Source organism: Phyllostomus discolor, chromosome 5, assembly GCF_004126475.2.
Source record: "Phyllostomus discolor isolate MPI-MPIP mPhyDis1 chromosome 5, mPhyDis1.pri.v3, whole genome shotgun sequence".
In the NCBI taxonomy this organism is placed as follows: Eukaryota; Metazoa; Chordata; class Mammalia; order Chiroptera; family Phyllostomidae; genus Phyllostomus; species Phyllostomus discolor.
Genome location: NC_040907.2, coordinates 84,981,074 through 85,003,137, shown reverse-complemented (window position 1 = coordinate 85,003,137; position 22,064 = coordinate 84,981,074). Strand labels below are relative to the sequence as shown.

Genomic DNA, 22,064 nt, shown 5'->3' with positions numbered 1-22,064 from the left:
GGGTTGATGTACAGGAGCCATCCAAGCCTTGTGTTGATGGAAAAACATGCTTAGCCTTAAGGAGACGTGAGCCAAAGTAATACATGTAGAACCCACTGGCTTCTCATCTCTACCACCTAAATCCAACAAGCTGCTAACATCTGTCAACTGCGGTACTGCAATCATATCCTAACTGGACACTATTTCTATACTTGCCCTCAACTCACTCTCATAGTCCATTTTCCATGTAGCCAGAATAACCTATTTTAAAAGGGAGATCATACATCACTCCCCTCATTAAAATCCTGCAGTGGCTTTCCATTCTGCTTAAAATAATAGCCAAATGTTTTACAAGGCCCTCTATAATCTGCTACATCCACAGCTCTTCGAGAATCGCTCTCTCTTCTCTTTGCTGTGTCCTTACTACATTGTTTCTTTTTATGGTCCTTGAACAAACACCCCAAGCTTATTACTGCCTCAAGAACTTTACACTCATTGTTCGTTCCGCCTGAACACACTCTCCCCAGATTTTTAGATACCTGGCTTATTTTCATCATTCAGTCTCAGCTCAAATATGACCTCCTTTGTGAGGCATTCCAGTCCCACCACCAGCCCATCACTGTTCAATGCACTAGGGCAGTGATTTTCAACCTTTTTCATCTCATGGCACATATAAACTATTTAATGACTAAAATGCTGCAACACTCCAAAAAACAGGCATAGTTTAGATTCATTCACACCTGATAGTTATTGTTGTGTTGGCTGTTGTCATTTTTTATTTGACAGTCTAAAGAAATGAGGGCAGTACCCCTGACTAAATAGTCAGGAATTGCATGTTTTAAAAATTCTTGCAGCACACTAGTTGAAAATCTCTGCACTAGGGCAAAGACTGTGTTCCAGAATCTAGAACAGAATCTGACATAGTAAAGGCACTCAATACATACTTGTTGAAAGAAGAATTTTAGCAATGATTTCCTGGACTGAGCAAACATCTGCATAACAAGTCAGCAAGGTTAACTCAACTTGATACTCAACTGGTGTCTATTAAATGTACCCCAAAAGTGTCAAGGAAAAGACCTTATGCTTTCCCTGAAAGAGGTTACAATCAGAGGAGGCTAGGAAGCAATTGATGGTGGTTTTGAACCAAGAGATATAAAAGTGTGAGAAGAAAAACAGTAGATAAAATTCGTAGTAGGGAATGAGCTTGGTGAAGATGTTCTCCCTAAAAGACAGAAACGATTAATTGGTTGTTCAAAAACTAAACTTGTTCTTGTTTCTGTTGATGGTGACTAATATTCACTTTAAAATGCACAAAACCTTTTCACACTTACTCCTACTTATATTCATCTGTGAATACCTGAGTACAGAATCCGTCACTCTGTCTCTGTATCCCATGGGCTTAGGATGCTTCATGCAGCTAAGTGCACTCTGCACATTGGCTGAACAAAACTGATTAATCCTCATATCTCACTCATGAGTTGGACAAATATCATATCTCCATTTCAAAGATAAATTGCCCAAGAGGCTACATTAACTCCTCTAAAATTAGAGGTAGTGACAGAGATGACACATTAATTCGGATCTTGTGACTCCACTACATCAAAGCTTCCAGCAGGTAATGGAGCTTTCAATGCAGTTAGATCTTCAGATACAGCTGTTATTTGTGACAACAATGCAATGAAGAGCATCTTTCCGTTTGTTATGTAAGGAAACCAACACCATAAATTACTATCTCATAAGCTCATCTAGTGAACTAAAATTCACCTAGTAGAGAACCTGAAATAAAGTTTCCTCTTTCAGAGTGAGGTAACTCAGTGAGCCCCAACATGGATTTTAGAGCTGTCAGCATGGCCTTCCTGTCTCCTGCACTCTGACTGATGCCTCAAATTCCATTAGGAGAGTTCTACTACAGTCATTTTAGAGCATGGTTGCTTACCATTATTTGAATGGTGCATTTTGGATTAATGCACAGATTAACTCTACAGGTGAGGCCTGTTTTCAGTCAAGGCATTTTTTTTAAATTCAAGGATACAGGCGGGCAGCTATATTTGTGCCACCAACAGCTATATATAATTTACATGAATGATTTTACCTTAACTTTTCCCTAAAAAAGATTTTATGTTTATCTCCTTTCCTTCCTTCCCCTCCCCCCGTCTGTCAGGTCAGGCCTTAGGTTGTACAGGCAAGACAATTACTTCTTTCTTTCTTGTAAAACTACGTGGGTCTGGCACTTTACAAAGGAACAGGGAGTACATGGTGGAACGAGGGCAGCTAGAGCTGAGCTGGAGTGTCGCCTCAGGCCTCCAGAAGTCAGCCCTGAGAAACAGGTATCCCACAGTCATGGTGGCCCAAAGACGTGGGAAGTATCCTTTAGGGGACAGTATATTCACATTTCAGTCAAACTAACTGCATTTGATATTTAATTTTAAAAATAATCTGTTACTCAGCCCTGGCTGGTATGGCTGAGTGGACTGAGTGCCGAACTGCTAATCAAAAGGTCCCCAGTTCAATTCCCACGACCTGGGTTGCAGGCTAGGTCTCCTCTCTCACATAAATGTTTCTCTCCCTCTTTTTCTCCCTCCCTTCCCCTCTCTCTAAAAATAAATAAATAAAATCTTTTTAAAAATCTGTTACTCAATAGCTGTCTATCCTCAGGCAAATTATGTAGCTTTTCTAAGCTTTGGCATCATAACCCATAAAAGGAGAAAATTATAACATATGATCTTTAAACACCCATTCAGATCTAAATTGTGATTTTAAATTACAATGGAAGACTGAAGACTAAATAAATAGGCCTAAAGTTGGATAAGAAAAATTCAAGTTAGAAACAAAGACTTCTAAAGGCTTTCAGAAGTAATACTATCAAATGCTGGAACAAGTTCTTGAGGTCTTAAACAACAGTTTGACAGCAACCTGAGGTAGCTCTGCTATGCTAGATTTAGTTGCTTCTAAAAACCTCTTCATTAGGGCCTCCAGACTGAGCTGAATGAACACTTACCTCTGTCAGCATATACATGGAGAGAAGTGTGATTGCTAGATTGTACAAGGTGAGGATACCCCTGAGAGAAAGGGCAGGTCTGTTCTTCATATATTTGTTACCCAGCCATATTGAAAGCAGATATATGGCCGTAAGAAAAAAGGTAGGAAGGTAAGAGTCCAACATGAACCATCCTCTGACTCGAGAATCTGAAAAGAAACACATACAGTGAGAATTCTGAACAGTAACACTTCTGTTTAATTATAAGATATTGGCACATATATCTTAGTTGTACATACCAAATACAACAGAGAACAACATGGCATGACATTAAGGAAGCTGGCTTTGGGTTGTCATTCAGAAGACGAAACCAGTGGGGGTCGGAATGGCTAAGGAAATTTTCATGGAGCAAACAGGGCTTAAGCTGAACACTGAATAACAGGAAAAGTTAATGAAGGTGGGAAGTAACAGTTCCTGAATGTCTGCTTTGGAATAATTACTATATTTATTTACTCTAACTTGGTAAATATGAAGGGTTGTGCCATTTTATGAGTTAATCCACAGCTCAGAAAGCTTTAGTAACTTGCAAATGGCTATATAGGAGTTGGCAGCAAAGTCTGCATTTGAATGCATATCTGACTCCCTGCCATTTCTTAACTACGGCTTATCAGCATAAAATAATCATCGTTTAGTGGTTTGTTATTATGGCTGTACCGTTATTATGACTAACATTTACTGAGTGTTAATTCTGTGTCACACACTGTTTTAAAGCCTTTCACATGTATTAACTTATTTAACTCTCAAAACAATCTTCTTATACAGCTGATTATTATTTTTAGTAACTTTACTGAGATACAGTTGATACACAGAATCCTGCACATATTTAATGTGTGCAGTGTGATGAGTCTGGACATGTATGCAAACACATATGCCATCGCCATAATCACAGTAATAGACATGTAGGTGATATTGTTATCCCCAGTTTATGTTTGAAAAAAACTGAGCTCCAGGGGGTAAAAAAGTTAAATAACTTGCACTAAAGTGCTACCCTATCTCTTGTTATGGTATTATGGGTTGAAAGGTAACCCCTAAAAAGATATGTTCAAATCCTAACTCCTGTTTCCTGTGATTGTGAACTTATTTTGAAATTAGGGTTTTTGCAGATGTAATCAAGTTAAGATGAGGTCATACTAGATTAGGGTGGGCCCTGACCAGTGACTGGTGTCCTTGTAAGAAAAGGAGAGTTGGATTCAGGGACACAAAGAGAATGCTATGGGGAGATGGAGGCAGAGATTGGAGTGATATATCTATAAGCCAAGGAATGCCAAAGATTGCTGGCAACCACCAGAAGTTAGGAGAGAAACACACAACGGATTCTTTCCTAGAACTTCAGAGGGAACATGGCCTTGCCAACACCTTCATTTCAAACTTGTAGCCTTCAGAACCATGAGAGAATAAATTGCTGTTTTAAGCCATGAGTTTGTGGTGGTTTGTTACTGCAGCCCTAGGAAACTCACACGTATGGTTCACTTGACAGCTTTCCAATTGTTTCTGGTATGCCAGTTTTACCTTCCCAACAACACTATATGCTCTGAGACAGACACTAGGTCTTATATTTCTATTCTGTCTCACTTATAACTTATATTCACCTAGTGCTGAGTTGAAAGGAAAGTTATTAAATATATATTAATTAGCACATTGAGTCAATCACATATTGCAAAACTAATATAGCACCTGAAGTTTTTGTTTTCTTATGTCATGGTCCTATAAATACTTGCTCCAATTGTTATAGAGGATCATAACTGATCCAACCAAAAGATGAGAATACTTGTAAGAACATTATTATTTTTAGGACTTGAGAAGTGTTAGCTCTGAATCTGTGTTGAGTATTTGCCCACAACAACATCCTTTGATGGTACTAATATGATGTAGGTAAAATCACAGAAGATCTGGGGATACCTAGAAGCTTAGCAGGTGGCTGCCAGTCAACTTAAGCTTGTACCATTTTAAGAAAGTGACAAGGATTTGTGATTGCCTAGATGTTACTGTGGAGGTCAACTGATCCAGTTGTCAAATGCCAGTCTTTCAGTTTCTTTGTAACAGGGTGCAGAGTGAGGGTCCCTTGAAAATCCCGACAAACCTTAACTGGGGAAGGGGAAAGGGACTGCACGGTGTTTAGGATACTTTGCATTACAATGGCAAGTTGATAGCTGTGTCCCCAAAGGGAAGTGGACTGCTGCCCAGGGCAAAAGGAGTATGTGACTCTGGAAGTAGACAGTGGCTTGTGACATAGTTGGGGGATGTGAATGCCCACCCCGATGTCTGTGTGTCACAGTGAACTCTTGCCCTGAGTAAAGATGGCAGCCGAAAAAAGGTAAAAGATACAGGGAAACTGACAAGTGTAGCACATCGTAGGAAGGGCTAAATGAGGTCATGTAGGAAGCTCCAGGCCAAGTATTTAAAATAAGGGTGGGGTGAAAAAGAAGGGAAGTCTGCTATGAGGGACAAAGGAGTAGGGAAGCAGCCAGGTGGGCTGTATATGGATTCAGTCATAAGGTCTGAGAGAGGAAGCAGCAAGCAGCTATGCAGTTTGTAATGAAGCAGTCTGGTATGAGGGTTCGTGTATAGGTACAAGCCATGCTGGCCAGGAGCCAGGATTCCACCATGTGGCCTGGGATAGTGAGGAGGGCAGCTATGTGGGCTGAGGACAGACTGCATGAAGACAGCTGATAGAGCTGTGTGGGAACTTGCAAAACCAAGCACAGATTCGTGGGAGATGCTTTGGAACTGAACTGTGGCCAGGAATGTAGACTTCTGCTTCTCTGAAGGACGTATAGGGAAGCCACTCCCCTGGGACATGTGCCTCCCTGGACTCCACCATGATCCAGTATAACACAGCACATGTTTTCCTGAACCACTACACAGAAACTGAGGACAATGTACCCTAGGTCCTGAAGGGGAGAGCTTCAATGGCAGGATGGTGATTCTAAATCCCATGAGTGTAACTTGCAGAGGGGATGGAGAACTCTGCGTAGCTAGTTACAAACTGATAAAGATATGGGGAATTTCTGGGCATGGTTCTGGCTTGTAGCCTGCTGTGGAACAAGGGAAGTGCTGGGTCTTCTGGGAGAACAGGGCTCTGAGCAGGAGTGCTCCCAGCCTCTACTCCTCCCCGCCCCCAGAGGTTGGAATCCTGTAAATAAAACCTGTTTCTTTCAACACTAATTGTTGGGCCATGTATCAGGGCGACACATGGACAGGCCCCAGTTTGCTCAGTTATATCTTTGCCACAAAGGAAACTTCCATTAAAATGACCACAGCTAAGTAAACAACAATAATCCTATCCTTAATTGATCACATATTCACGTAATCTCAGGTCATGACGATCTTACTGATGGCAAAGTTCAATGTGAAGTTGGCTCAGAGAGACTATTATTTAACTCTCTAGTGGGAATGTCAGAGAGCCACAATTACCAACAAACCCAGCGTGCTTAAGTTAGAGCATCATGCCCTCTACACTACCCACTAAAACTGTAAGGCAGAGAACATACTAAGTAAAGTAGGTTACAGGTACCCACCTGCCTATCCCACAGGATCACCACAAGGATAAAATGGAAAACCAAACCAAACCAAAGACTATGTGAAAGTATTTTTAAGAAGTTCCATATAATCACAGGGTATCATTTTATTAAAATTATATATAGTTATTCACTTAGAATAGAAACTGGAGAGTGGCCTAAATAATCTCTAAGTAATTCTGTTTAAAGATTTTGAGAAACAAACAAAAAAAAACCTCCTCATACCTCATTCCACCCCACTCCCAATAGTGCTGAAGGAATACTTTGTAGATTTTTCATGGCTTTGTGATCCAGCAATGCTCAAGTGAAACAAAGCATGCTGATTAGAATTTATTCATTTATCTACAAAATACATAGTGCCCAGCATGTTCCTGGAACTGTACTTAGCCCTAGAGAGAACAGTCATGGTTCTTGTTCTCATGGGAGGAGGAGGAGGGGTAAACTGCCTAACAGCTTTGTCAGGGAAAAGGCAGCATCTAAACTGATACCTGAAGTGTGAGAAGGAGCTCACCACACTGGGGGATGGAGTAGGAGACCGCAGGCAGGAATTCTAGGCTCCAGGAATAGCATATGGAAGAATTTTATATATTTGGGGAGATAAAAGATGTTGGATGTCAAAGTGAGTGGGGGAGAGTGGTACTGCCTGTTGGAGAGGCAGCAAGGGCTAGATAATACAAGGGTATGTAGTCCACACTAAGAAATTTGTTTTTTATTTGAAGGATATTGAGTATTAAGCTAGATTATCACATATTATGACTTAGGCTTTCAAAGTATTATTATAACTGATAATAAAAGGTTGGAGGAAGGCAGACTAGTTAGGATAACTTACAACCACTTAGTACTGAGTTGAGTTATTAAATATGTATCAACTGGCACACTGAGTCAATTGCCACATTGCAGTAGTTTTAAGTGACTGGTGATGGAGGAATGATTGAGAGACTCAGAACAACTGAGAGTTTAGAAATTCCATCTAACAGACCTGGGCATGAGAAAGATCACACATCTTGAAAGAGAATTTATTAAGATCATGTCAGGGCAGAAAGAATATATATGACTGTGCATGTGAGGAAGGTAGACAGTGAACGGTTAGTGGAGAGAGGAGAGAAGTAGCATAAGTTTAGAAGGAAAGCTACAGCCTACTTTGGTAGCCAGTTTTTGGCAACTTTGGTAGCTAGAAAGACACCAAAGGAAAGTATTACACTGCATTCTAATTCTGTTTTCTGCTCCCAGAACTTTTAGTCCCAGGAGAGGTTGAGCAAGAGAAATGAGGCCTTCTAGATGCTCTGGGAGAAGGATAAGAAGGCTGAGGAAAGTTAAGACTCTAAATGTTAAATACCACACTATTTCCAGGACACCAGAAGTGACATAATTCTCTTCTATAAAAAAAAAAAAAAATACTGTGTTCCTTCCACATTAAGTTCTCAAGTAGTTCACTCACCTCGAGGTCCAAACATATTGTCCAAAAAAACATTGATTTCATTGTCAAAAGCCTTTAGATGCTCCTGAAAAGATAAAGAAAAAATGATTAAAGGGTTTTTTTGGGGGGAAATTCTCAAAACAAACCACTATCTACAATATGCAGTTGATAGAATCTCGAAGGGTCCTCGGTTCAAAGACTTTTGACTGCAAAGAGAGCTAGTAAATGTAGCCTCTTTCTAACAAGCTTCTGAAGATTTGGAAGCAAACAATTCCTTTTTCATTTCCTTAGGCAAGAGTAATTCAGAAAAACAGCGTCGGTACATTTAAACATCAAAGGGTTATTGACCTCATTTCCATTTCTTTCTAAAATGCTTAGAGGTATAAGCATTTCCATAAGTAACGTCTATTGTTGCAGTTAACAGAAGTGTGCAAGGAACAGAGAAGTCTATATTTACAGGATGTAATGTAATTATTAAGTGAAAATACAGCTGAACTGTATTTCACTTAACTAAATCTAAAGCTTTAAAGGGGACTTGTTTTTCAATGAAGGAAATTAAGCATTATAACTATTTTCCATTACCTTTATACTGTTTCTTTCAAAACTTTTATACTAACATTATTTAATAGTACAGTAAATAGCATCACAAGGAACATCAGATTAATATTGCCACTTTAACGGAATTCAGATTGGGAATGGAGAATTTCTGCTAAGAATCTTATGGTTAATAAACTGGTTCCTGGCTCTTGATTTAGCTCCTATTCATGCTAGTCTGCAATTATACTTCTCAAAATACCTGCTAAGGTATCCCTACTCCTCTAAAAAAGTCTAGAATACCTCCTCAAGCAAAGTGAAGAAGAGACAGAACTCACCAATGTTCCAAGGAAAGGGATCTTTGATGAGGATTTTGGGCCCATGGACTGGTTCCTGCCTAGGTGTGAGTTGAGTATAATGGCCCTCAGAAGTTCATATAGAACCTTCTCTACAGTCAATACCTGTAGTACAGTCAAAGCACTGTATTCTCAAAGAAAAGGTTAAGTGCCAAAGAGGAGAATTAATTGACTGGCACTTGAAGAGAAGGTCTACGTCTTTGGGGACTGGCTGGCACACACCATTTAGACCTATTACTTATTGGTGACTTTGATCCTGACAGAAATTTCAAGGAAACTTAGATCTTTGGGAACTTTAGGAAGGAGGAAAAGGATTAGAGACTAACACATATCAGTACCTACCACTGCTGTCCAGTGTATTATGAACTTTATTATTTCACAACATTGCTATAAAAGGTATCTGGGATAAACAAAGCTTGGAAGTTTTTAAACAGTGTTTTAATCGTTGGTTTCTATGAAGGGCATCTCAGGAAACCTCCAGACTTGAGAAAGGTCAGTTACCTAACATCTCAGTGTGATAGACTGGGGTTTTTGTTGACATTAGAATAGAGCAGGTCTGTCTAGATCTCTCATTTTTGAACAAAATATGTTAACGTCACTGATGTACCTACCCTCAAAACAAATACCAATGAAATCTCTCTTTCATTGCCGCACCCTCTCGCAAATGTTTAAACTTTTCCAGTTCATTTGCTAAGGTTCAAAATCCATTTTCTAACATTTGTAGATCTAAGAACACTAATTAAAGGTCACAGACATTATATTATTTCTATAATCTTGTAAAAATGTAGTCACAGTAGAAGAGCAGAAACAAAAGTAAAGTAAAGTAAGGGGAAGACATGAAGAGAAAGCAGAGAATGAAAGAAATAAATGAGAAGGGACATTCCATTATTTCAGTCATTAAGTACTGACTCACTGATCAATTATCTAAGTACTACTGTGTGCAAGCACCAAGTTTGATTATGAAATACTAAGTCAAACGAGACATGTCCTTATCTTCACATAGGATATAGAAAAGCAAATGATAATTATATAGTATCTTAAATATGACGAGAGAGAGGTTTACAGGGATGTGCTGTAAAAACACTGAGGAAGGAACTATCATTCATCCATTAAAAAAAGAAGAAATGTTGCCATTTTGACAACATGAATAAACCTTGAGGGCATTATGCTACGTGAATAAATCATAGAAAAACAAATACCATATGATCTTATTTATATATGGAATAAAAAAAAGCACAAACTAACTCAGCAGCAGAGAACAGGTTGGTAGTTACCAGAGGTGAAGTGTGGGGGTGGGTGTAATGGGTGAAGGTGGCCCTAAAAGTACAAACTTCCAGTTATAAAATAAATAAGTCATGAAGATGTATAGTAGGGTGACAATAGATACTATTGCATGGAATATTTGCAAGTTGCTAAGAGTAGATCCTAAAAATTCTCATCACACACACACACAATTATAGCTGTGTATATACCTAGATTTATTATAGTGATCATTTTGCAATGTGTAAAAATATTAAGTCATTATGTGGTACACATGAAATAAATAAAAAGAACATAGAGGTAGGAAATTTAACTTAGATCTCTTAAAAAGAGAAGCCTCCCAGGAAGAACTGCTGCTGTCATTGAGTTTTGAAAGATTCTAGGGCAGACAGAAAAGAAAAGAAAGAGCATTTGAGGGAGAAGATCAACATTTACAAATACACTGAGACACGACTTCGGAAATGTTTATGGACAGGGTCTCTAGTGATCTACAGGACAGAAATAAAGCCAATGCTAAGAAAATCAGAAACCTGGAAAAAATTACTTTTTTGTTTCTGGGTTACTTAATACAGTTAGTAAGGATATAATCTAAAAAGTCAATGATGAGATGAAATCAGAATATCAAAATTTACCCTGGATTATTAAAACATAAGTACAGAGTTTGAGTAGTGTTAGTCAACTAAGGATGAATGCTTAAGAAAAAGTGATGAAGAAGAGCTTGGGTAATAAGCTATAGCTGTACACTGGGTTGTATATGTGTAAATGCAAAAGTGCACTGGACAATTTCTCAAGACTAATACCATAACCTAGGAGCTATGGAAACCAACAAATGACCTGTGGTACTTCATTCAACCAGCATCTTTGAACAGCTATTTTGTACATAGTACTTTATTGGACATATGAAGAAAAAAAAGGGATGCAATGGTTACTTCAAAAGCTTACAGACAAATCAGGAAAGTGATAGATACAAAGGTAGAGAGAAAACAATTGGGAAGAAAGAGATACACAGAACTGACACAATGATGGAAGTCATACAGTAGGAGTGATGACTTAACATGATTTTTCAGATGGTTAAGGTGGTTAGAATTTGAATGGATCAGAAGACAGGGGAGCAGTACTGACCTTACACCTGGGCTGGATCCTTTTCTCAACTCTGTACAGTAGAAGGCCCTACTCTGGTCATCCTTTGGCCATATCCCTCCATATAGGGAAAAAAATCCTTTGAGCCAAGGGAAATGCCTGCCTATGACCACAGCTTCCCCACTCCAGGCCATGTTCCAAGAGCTGCAGGCCAAAGAATTCTCTGCCAAACAACAATTCTCTGAGCCCACTTTTAGAGCAACATAAGTGTTGTTCATAAGTGTTGTTCAACATAAGTGTTCTCCTTGCCCACTTAGTAAAGTCCACGTTCCATGACTTTGAATTCAATTTGCGACTATTTATAGCAAAAGCTGAAGGACAGAAATATTGTGAGCAAGTTGGACCTTATTTAGTTGTGTATCCCTAAATGCCTACCACATCTGATGATAATGTAAAATGTATAATCACATTAGAAAACAGTTTATCAGTTTAGTAAAAACAAACATTCAACTAAGATCAAGCATGCCACTTCCACATATTCACCAAAGTGAAAATAAAGCTTCTACTCATCCAAAGACTTGTACACAAATATTCATGGCAGCTTTATGTATAATAGCTAAAAATGGAAACCTCCTAATTACCCATCAAAAGGTGAGTGGATAGCCATGAGCAGTGTGATTCAGTTGGCTGGGCATCGTCCTGAAAAGCAAAAGGTGCTGGCTTGATTCCCTGTCAGGGCATGTGCCTAGGCTGAGAGTTCAGTCTGTGGTGCATACAAGAGGCAACCAGTTGATGTTTGTCTCCCTCTCTTTCTCTCTCCCTTCCTCTATCTCTCTCTCTAAAAAAAAAAAAAAGTGAATGGATAAACAAGTTGTGGTATAGCCGCACAATGAAATGCTACTCAGCAATATGGTGGAGTGAATTATTTATTCACATGAATGTCAAAATTATGATGCTGCATTAAAGAAGCTAAACAGCAAAAAAAGAAATATGCATCATATGTTTCCATTTATATAAAATTCTAGAAAATGTAAATCTGTCTGTGACAGAAAGCAAATTATGGTTGCTTGGTGTCTTCAGGGGAGGGGAACAGAATATCCTTAAAAATGGGGGTGAAATAAGGGGATTTTCATATATGCATAATGAAAGGACTTGTAGCTAGCAGAACTATACTACAAAGTATGATAAAGATGTTTTTCATGCCAAAGGGAAATAATTCCATATGAAAAGTAGTGTTTACAGAAAAGAATCAAGAGCACCAGAAACAGATCTAACTAATTGAAGAGTCATAACTCAGAGCAAGCTAGCCTTCACCCACCTCATCACATCAGCTATAACTGCGATCATCACCTCTCACAGCATGTGAGCAGTGATTCATAATACCTAGATGCACCTCTCACAGCATCCTTACCCAGGAGCAGTGATTCATAATACCTAGATGATTTCTTGCACCTGCTCCTTCTTCTACTGGACATGTAACATGCAACTTACAACATTGGTAGATTGGACCACCATGCACTGCTGCCTCAGAGAATACTTGGGAAACAGCTATGAAGGACACACCTAGGCTTTTTCCACCATGATGCTGATTGGGACTTCTACCCAGCTCTAACTACACTAGTTGGAGCTGAACATCAAGCAGGGGCATCTAGTGGGGGTGCATTTCCTGGTCTGTTCTTCAAGGTGCAAACTCATAATCACTGTGGGAATGGCCTCATCCCGAACACCTTGATAACTCAAGATTTTCTTTAGCAAGGATGGTCTTGCATTCAGAAACTTGGCACCATGATTAAATAAACCCCACCACAAAAACTCTGACTGTGCTTTCTCTGATCTTTAACTGAGAGGACTCCTGATTTCCCTTTTTCCCCCCTTCCCCCTTTTTCCTTACTCTCCTTTTTCTCCTCTGTTACTTTCCTTGTTTCCTTTCTTGCCTTCTTCCATTCTTTTCTTTCCTCCCTCCCTCCATTTTCTTCCTTCATTCCACATTCCCTTCTTCTTTTCACTTTCCCTGCATCCTTCCTTTCCTCTCTTATTCCCTCGTTCCTCTTTGGCATTTTTTCCTTTATTTATGTGTTAAGCTTTTTATTGTTTTTAGTATTTATCTGCCATGGGCATTAAAACAATCCAATGACTTGAGGAGACAGCTAGATGACAGAGGAGTGAATGGAAGCCACTCTAACTTTCTCCCAGGGCCAATCAGGAATTACAACTAAATTGTGGGGAAATCACCCAGGACAAACAACTGAATAATAGTGAGAGAGGAAAGACTTATAACCTCAGACAGACAGAAGAATTAGCTTCAGCATTAACTGACTGGTAAGGAGTATGGTGGAGACTCAAGAAGGCTGGCTGGGCACCCACAGGCAGCAGCACTGGAGGGATAATTAAGCAGTCGGTTGGATACCCCTGAGAAGTGTGGGGTCTAAAGCCTAAGCTGGGAGCCCCAGTCTAGAGCATAAGAGCCCAAAAAGTACACAGATAACAATCAGCGGCAAAAAGAGACAGGGTTACTCTCTGCCAGAGACAGATGGCTGGAGATTCAAAGAGCTGTTTAAAGGGCCAACACACAAATTTTCAGCTACAGCCACTTACCCTGGGCTCCAGCAAAGGTGGGGGCAGAGTGGGCTAGAGATGCCTGAGGAGAAACTGAGGACAGAAGCTTTAGGGAGAGAGCTGAGAGAGTAGACACTGGGAACGCAGAGCTAAGTCATCCCCCGCTGTGGCAGTAGCCATCCTGCTCAGGCAGACCACTCCCCTCAGAGCAGGAGCAGTCTGAGGGGAAACAGAAGCACTGATCCCAGGAGAGGCTCTGTGGTGCTTAAGCCTGACTGCTGAGTGCAGAGTGACTAGATTAAGAACTGAAGGAGACAGCCAGAGACAGTAGATCCCTTGCAGTCTTGGAGCAGGCTCCCTAAGGTTAGACAGGATGAATATCTGACATCACCAGAGGCAGATCCGCAAAGAAAAAACAGGGGTAAATACTAGAGGTTACTGAGATGAAATCCACTGTGGTCCTCTCCATGATTTGCGATATTTTCTTTCCTGCATAGTTCTTTAACATTTGGTTCTTGTCCATCGAGTTTGTGTATATTAAGTCACTAGATTTTATACTATAGTTTTTTTCTCTCCTTTCCTCTATAGCCTTGATCTCTTTATGCCCTTATTAATACTGGTTCATTTGCTATTGATAGTGGGATTGTGGGGATAAACCTATTTTTTCAGATGTGGGTTTGTGTCCTGGGCTTTATGATTTTCTTCTGGCAGCATACAAGACATGGTAGGTGGAGTGACCCTCAGTCAACCAGCTGGAGGGAAGGACCCCCAACAAAGAATGACCCAACAACAATCAAAACCCAATTACATCCAGAGAGCCAACATAAACAGCATAAAGGGCACCCTAAGAGCATTAAGTTCAGGAGAGGATTCAGGAGTTCAAGGATCTGAATCCTTCAAGGGATGCTCCACTTGATGCTCTACTGAATCTCAGGTCTCCTACCATAGAAGTTCACACCACAAACTCAGGGTATCAAAATAGATCAATTTAAGAAGCAGAAGCAAACAAGAAGGGTCTTACAAATAATGGGAAGACAAAGAAACAACTCCCCCCACCAATCTAAAGGAAAGTTGGAATCCTCAGAGAGCATGCTAAATGAAATAGAGGCAACTAAGCTATCAGATATTGAGTTCAAAACATGCTTATAAGGAAACTCAGTGAGCTCAGTGAGAATTACCAAAAGCTACAGGGAAACTATGAGGAACTTACTGCAAACTATATCGACATGATAAAGGACATAGAAACTATCAATAAGTGCCAAGAGGAAATGAAGAATACAATTTCTGAATTGAAGAACACAGTATAAGGAATCAAAAGCAGGGTAGATGAAGTAGAGGATCGAATCAGTGAGCTGGACAAGGTAGAAAAAAACACCCAGAAAGAACAAAAAAAGGAAGAGACTCAGAAAGAATGAAGAGGTGTTAAGGGAACTGCAGGACAACATGAAACAGAGTAATATCCATATAATAGGATACCAGAAGAAGAAGAAGAGCAAGGGATAGAAAACCTGTTTGAAAAAAGTAATGATGGAAAACTTCCTTAATTTGATGAAAAAGTCATGCAAATCCAGGAAGCACAGAGGGTCCCAAACAAGAAAAACCCAAAGAAGCCCACTCCAAGACACATTGTAATTAAAGTGGCAAAATTCAAAGGCAAAGAGAGAATCTTAAAGGCAACAAAGGAGAAACAGGCAGTACCATACAAGGGAGCCCTGATAAGGCTAGCAGCTGACTTCTCAGTGGAAACACTCCAAGCCAGAAGAAAATGGCAAGAAATATTCCAAGTAATTAAAACCAAAGGCCTGCAACTGAGACTACTTTATGCAGCAAGGCTCTCAATTAAAATGGAAGGCCAAATAAGGAGCCTCCCAGACAAAATAAGGCTCAAATAATACACCTCCTCCAAACCAACTATACAAGAGATGCTAAAGAGACTGCTTTAAGAACAGGAAGAAAAAGACAGAGGAACACAGGTAGAAAGGGGGTAAAATGACAATGATAAGTACCTATCAATAATAACCTTAAATGTAAATGAATTAAATGCTCCAATCAAAAGATAGAGAATAGTTGAATGGATAAGAAATCATGACCCACACATACGCTGCCTACAAGAGATGCACCTTAAAACAAAAGACCTACATGGACTGAAAGTAAAGTGTTGGGAAAAAATATTCCAATTAAATGGACAGAAAAAAAAAACAGGGTAGCAATACTTATATCAGACAAAATAGATTTCAAAAGAAAGATCATAAAAAGAGACACAGAAGAACACTTCATAATACTCAAGGGAAGAATCCATCAAGAAGACATAAACATTATAAACATATATGAACCCAACAAAGGAGCACCCAAATATAGAAGGAAAATCTTGGAGGACTTCAAGAAAGATATAGACAGCAACACACTTATACTAGGGGATTTTAACACCCCACTGTCAAAAATGATAGATCTTCCAAACAAAATATCAATAAGGATATTGTGGCATTGAACAATGCCCTAGATCAAATGGACGTAACTGATATATATAGAACCTTTCACCCCAAAGAAGCAAAATACACATTCTTTTCAAATGCACATAGAACATTTTCAAAGATAGACCACATGACAGGACATACAAAAAAAGCCTCAACAAATTCAAGAAAATAAAATCAAGCATTTTCTCAGACCATGAGGGCCTGAAACTAGAAACCAATCTCAAGGAAATAACTCACAAACATTCAAATTCATGGAGATTGAAGAGCATGCTATTAAACAATAAATGGGTTAATAATGAAATCAAAGAAGAACTAAAAAAGTTTCTGGAAACAAATGAAAATGAACACACAATAGTCTAAAACTTATGGGACAGAGAGAAGGCAGTACTGAGAAGAAAGTTCATAGCAATAAAGGCCTACCTAAAAAAGATAGAAACATTTCAAATAAACCATCTCCCTACATCTACAGACTGGAGGAACAACAAAGCAAGCCCAAAGTAAGTAGTAGGAAGGGAATAACCAAGATTAGAGCAGAATTAAAAGACATAGAGACTGAAAGAATAATTCAAAGGATCAATAAATACAGGAGCTGGTTCTCTGAAAACATAAACAATATAGACAGCCTTTAAGCAGACTCATCAAGAAAAAAAGAGAGAGGACTCAAATAAACATGATCTGAAATGAAAGAAGAGAGATCAAAACTAATACCACAGAAATGCAAAGGATTGTAAGAAATTACTACAAACAACTGTATGCCAAGAAATTTGAACACCTAGGGGAAATGGACAAATTTCTAGAAAAATATAATCTTCCAAAACTCAATGAAGAAGGAGAAGAAAGCCCAAACAGACCAGTAACAGCTGATGAAATTGAAGCAGTAATTAAAAAAGTGGCCAACACACAAAAGCCCTGGAATGGGTGGTTTGACAGGAGAATTTTACAAAACATTTAAGGAAGAACTAACCCCTGTTCTTCAAAGAATATTCCAAGAAATCCAAGAAGATGGAAGACTCCCAAACTCTTTTGATGAAGTCAGCATCATCCTAATCCCCAAACCAGATAAAAGACACAACAAAGAAAGAAAACTTCAGGCCAATATCACTGATGAACACAGATGCCAAAATTCTCAACAAAATATTGGCAAATTGCATCCAGCAATACAGCAAAGAGATCATACGCCATGATCAAGTGGGATTCATCCCAGGGATGCAAGGATGGTACAATATTCGCAATTCAATAAACACAATACATCACATGAAGAAAATGAAAGACAAAAATCACATGATCACATCAACAGATGCAGAAAAAGCATTTGATAAGGTACAGCACCTATTTACGATAAAAACACTCAGTAAAGTGGGAATAGAGGGAGCAGTCTTCAACATATACAAGACACCTACAGCTAACATCATACTCAATGGGCAAAAACTAAAAGCTTCCCCACTAAGATCAGGAACAAGAGAAAGATGTCCACTTGTACCACTTCTATTCAACATGGTATTGGAAGTCCTAGCCACAGAGATCAGAAAAGAAAAAGAAATAAAAGGCATCCAAATTGGAAAGAAGGAAGCAAAACTGTCATTGTTTATAGATGACAGGATAGTATACACAGAAAATACTATAGACTCCACCAAAAAACTGCTTGGCCTAATCAATGAATTGGCAAAACAGTGAATACGAAGTCAATATTCAGAAATCAAAGGGATTTTTGTACACCAACAATGAAATATCAGAAACATAATCAAGAAAAAAATCCCATTTGATATAGCAGTAAGAAAAATAAAGTACCTAGGAATAAACTTAATCAAAGAGGTAAAAGACCTGTACTCAGAAAGCTACACAACACTAAAGAAAGAAATTAAGGCAAACAGAAGCAAATGGAAGCATATTCTGTGTTCATGGATTTGAGTATTTATCATCATCAAAATATCATACTACCCAAAGCAATTTATAGATTCAATGCAATCCCTATTAAAATACCAATGATATTTTCACAGATATAGAACATTTAAAAAATTTATCTAGAACCATAAATGACCTCAAATAGTTGCAGCAATTTTGAGAAAGAAGAACAAATTAAGAAGGATAACAATACCTTATATCAAACTATATTACAAGGCCACACTAATCAAAACAGTCTGGTACTGGCTTAAGAACAGACACATAGATCAGTGGAACAGAATAGAGAGCCCAGGTATAAACCCAAGTCTCTTTGGCAATTAATATTTTATAAAGGGGGCAGAAGCATAAAATGAAGTAAAAATAGCCTCTTCAACAAATGGTGTTGGGAGATCTGGACAGCTACATGAAACTCAACCACCAAGTTACACCATACATAAAAAGAAACTCAAGATGGATAAAAGACTTAAATGTAAGTTGCAATGGCATAAAAGTCTTAGAGGAGAACATAGGCAGGAAAATCTCAGATATTCCATGCAGCAATATTTTCGCTGATATGTCTCCTACAGCAAGTGACATAAAGGAAAAAAATAAACAAATGGGACTTCACCATAATGAAAAGCTTCTTCACGGCTAAAATAAAGATTAGCAAAATGAAAAGGGATCCAACTATGTGGCAAAATATATTTGCAAATGATACCTCGAACAAGGGTTTGATCTCCAAAATATATAAAGAACTCACATGACTCCACTCTAGGAAGATAAACAACCTAATTAAAAAATAGGCAAAGGATCTGAACAGACAATTCTCCAAGGAGGACATACAGAGGGCCCAGAGACATATGAAAAGATGCTCAGCATTGCTACCCATCAGACAGATGCAAATTCAAAGCACAATGAGATACCACTTCATAACAGTGAGAATGGCCACCATAAACAAATCAACAAACAAGTGCTGGAGAAGATGAGGAGAAAAGAGAACCCTAGTGCTCTGTTGGTGGGAATGCAGACTGGTGCAGCCACCGTGGAAAATAGTATGAAATTTTCTCAGAAAACTAAAAATGAATATGCCTTTTGACCCAGCAATTCCACTGCTAGGATTAAGAACCTGAAGCACCACAATGGTGCTAGGTGCTAGGATTAAGAACCTGAAGCACCACAATGGTGCTAGGTGCTAGGATTAAGAACCTGTGCACCACAATGTTCACAGCAGCACAATTTACAATAGCCAAGTGCTGGAAGCAACTTAAGTGTCCAACGGTAAATAAATGGATCAAAAAAACTATGGTACATTTACACAATGGAATACTACACAGCAGGTAGAAAGAAGGAGCTCCTACCCTTCACTACAGCATGGATGGAACTGGAGAGCATTATGCTAAGTGAAATAAGCCAGGTGGTGAAAGACAAATACCATATGATCTCACCTTTAACAGGAACCTAATCAACAAAACAAGCAAGCAAAATATAACCAAAGACATTGAAATAAAGAACAAACTGACAGTAACCAGAGGGGAGGGAAGAGGGGATAATGAAGGGGGAAAAATAGGGTAGTCAATGATCATGCATAAAGGACACATGGACAAAGCCAAAGGGGGTTAGGATTGAGGGTGGGAGGTGGGAATGGGTGGGGTGGAGGGTTGTATGGGGAAAATGGAGATAACTGTACTTGAACAACAATAATTTTTTTTAAAGTGGAAGAAATAAAAAAATTCAGTGACTCAATATCTTGGTGTTTGTCTTATTTTGTTGGTACAGTTTTATAGACCATTTTAAAAATACTTATTCAATCAGAAGTTCTTTCCCACCACCAACTCTGTTTTTCACTGCTTTTTAAAATGATAAAAAGTCTTTAAGATGACAAAATTGTTAAGTTTAGAATAAGACATAGTAGTATTCAAATCCTTAACTTTATTTTTAAAAATTATATTTCAGAGTAAACTAAATCTGAAGTGCTCAATGACAGCAGGTCAGGAAATGGGATCTGACCAGCTCTGGAATATGTCCTATTTCAGACTAACCGGATATCAACTCTTAAAATTTCACAGGAACCTCAGGGTGAAGGTGAGTTATATAGACTGAGAGACAATTCTCAGTATAGAATCTCCTCTCAGGGGCAAGGGGCACAGACTAGCTCCAGTGCCATCCCACAATGAGTCTTCCAAGCTATTACCAGGGCTCAGGATGCATGTCTGCTATTTAAAGCTCTTTTGGCAGACTCCCGAGGGGCTCTTCCCAGCTGTGTGAACACAACTAGAAAGTTTAGACAGAGGATGGCTGAAAGTGGACATAAAAAAATTATTTGGCTTTCTTGAAGCTGACTTCACACAATGTGTACCTATGCATATTTTACACTGATAACCCTAACTGCCTTTGAGAGGTCTACCCACTCAACATCTCAGCCTCCAACTGCTATACTCTGGAGGGATCAATAGACTAAGTTAGGCAGAGGATAAGGAATAGGTAGAAATTCTTATTTATTTATAGAAACTCTAAATTGTTATGTTTTAGGGAGTATTTTTCATAAGACTGAAACTAAGGTATTGAAGAATCTGTGGGAACACTTATACTTGGCTACCACATCTTAAGACATAAATTGACAAGCAGAATATGCCACTTTTGGAGTTATAATTACTTAAGAAGCAGTAGGCAGACAAAGGGCACTCTGACCCTCCTTTCTCCCCCTGAAAGCAGGAAATAAATCTCTTCCTATACTACTAGAATGGTAGAAGGCAACCTTATCACCAGAGATAGAGAATTTAGGGTCAAGAGGACTGTATAAATAAACCTTGTTACTTCTTCACCAATTTATTACCACAAGCCCAAACCCCCTTTGTGTTGTCAGGTCTTCACATATGTATTCTTTTCTTGTCTAAAACGTATTAAAGCTGCCTGCTTTGGACACCTAACTTTGAGTCTCATATTTTTATGGTGCTCCCATGGAAAATTAAATTTGTTTTTCTCATGTTAATCTGTCACATGTAATTTAATTATTAGGACAGACAAAGAAAGGGAAGGAGGAAAAAGTTCCCCCTAGAAGGGAAGGAGGAAAAAGTTTTCTGCTCATACAAAATGAATAGTTCCTGTTTATCTAAATAATATGTGCCAGGTATTTAATATACATTTGCTATGATTTTTACAATTGCTTTGTAAGTTGGATTTGTTCCCAGTCTACAGATGTGACAATTGGCGCTGCAAACTCCAGTGGCACTGTTGTGTGAAACTTGAACTAAGTTCAATAGCAAGTTAATCAGTGTTTTTCATACCTTCAGATTGAAGGGTTTCATAGCTGGGATAGCAGAAAAAGGGCCTCTGGAGAGCTCATGCTCATACTTCTTGTGCTGTAGTACATGTCAGGACACTAAGCTGACAAAGAAAGTAGGGGCTGATTTTATTTGCATTCTGGGTAACACTGACACTATAGGACAATTTCACTCAAGGAGGTGAAAGGTTTGTTTTAGAACAGAAAATACTACTGCAGTTTTATGTTCCAATTCTCCCACATGGCTCTCTATCTCATTTTATTGTGTCTGGTCAAATGTCAACTGCTTACCTGTTTCCCTGATTCACCTCTCATGGGCCTAATTATAAAGGAGAAGAAAACATCTGCTTCATGGTATCCTGGTCTGTGGTGCAGAATCATTCTCCGTTTCCTTAAATACCCTGTATCTTCCTTATAGCACTTATTATTACACAATTTCTCACTGGCTAATTAATTTATTGTCTGGGTCTTCTACTAAAACAACAGCTCTAATAGGTCATTTTATCTTCAATTCTGAGAACAATGCTTGGCACGTAATGGGGGATTAGTATTTATTGTATTGATTAATGAAACTCATTCTAATCCTTCACAGTACTCACTCGATACTAATTTCATATTTATTGCGCCCCTAGCTATATTTTAATATATGTGATCTGGCTTTAAATATATTATTTTTAAAGATCCTTAACACT

General features: G+C 38.7%; 1 protein-coding gene across 1 annotated transcript in view; it reads right to left on the bottom strand.

Moving 5' to 3' along the window:
* The window catches only part of ELOVL2 (ELOVL fatty acid elongase 2), an 84,647-nt gene that overhangs the window by 18,049 nt on the left and 44,534 nt on the right, over positions 1–22,064 (bottom strand). The window contains exons 2-3 of the mRNA XM_028513931.2: positions 7,973–8,036; positions 2,978–3,165 (exon numbers count right to left, since the gene is read on the bottom strand). Coding sequence (XP_028369732.1) covers positions 2,978–3,165; positions 7,973–8,036 — 252 coding nt within the window. The remainder of the gene's footprint in view (positions 1–2,977; positions 3,166–7,972; positions 8,037–22,064) is intronic.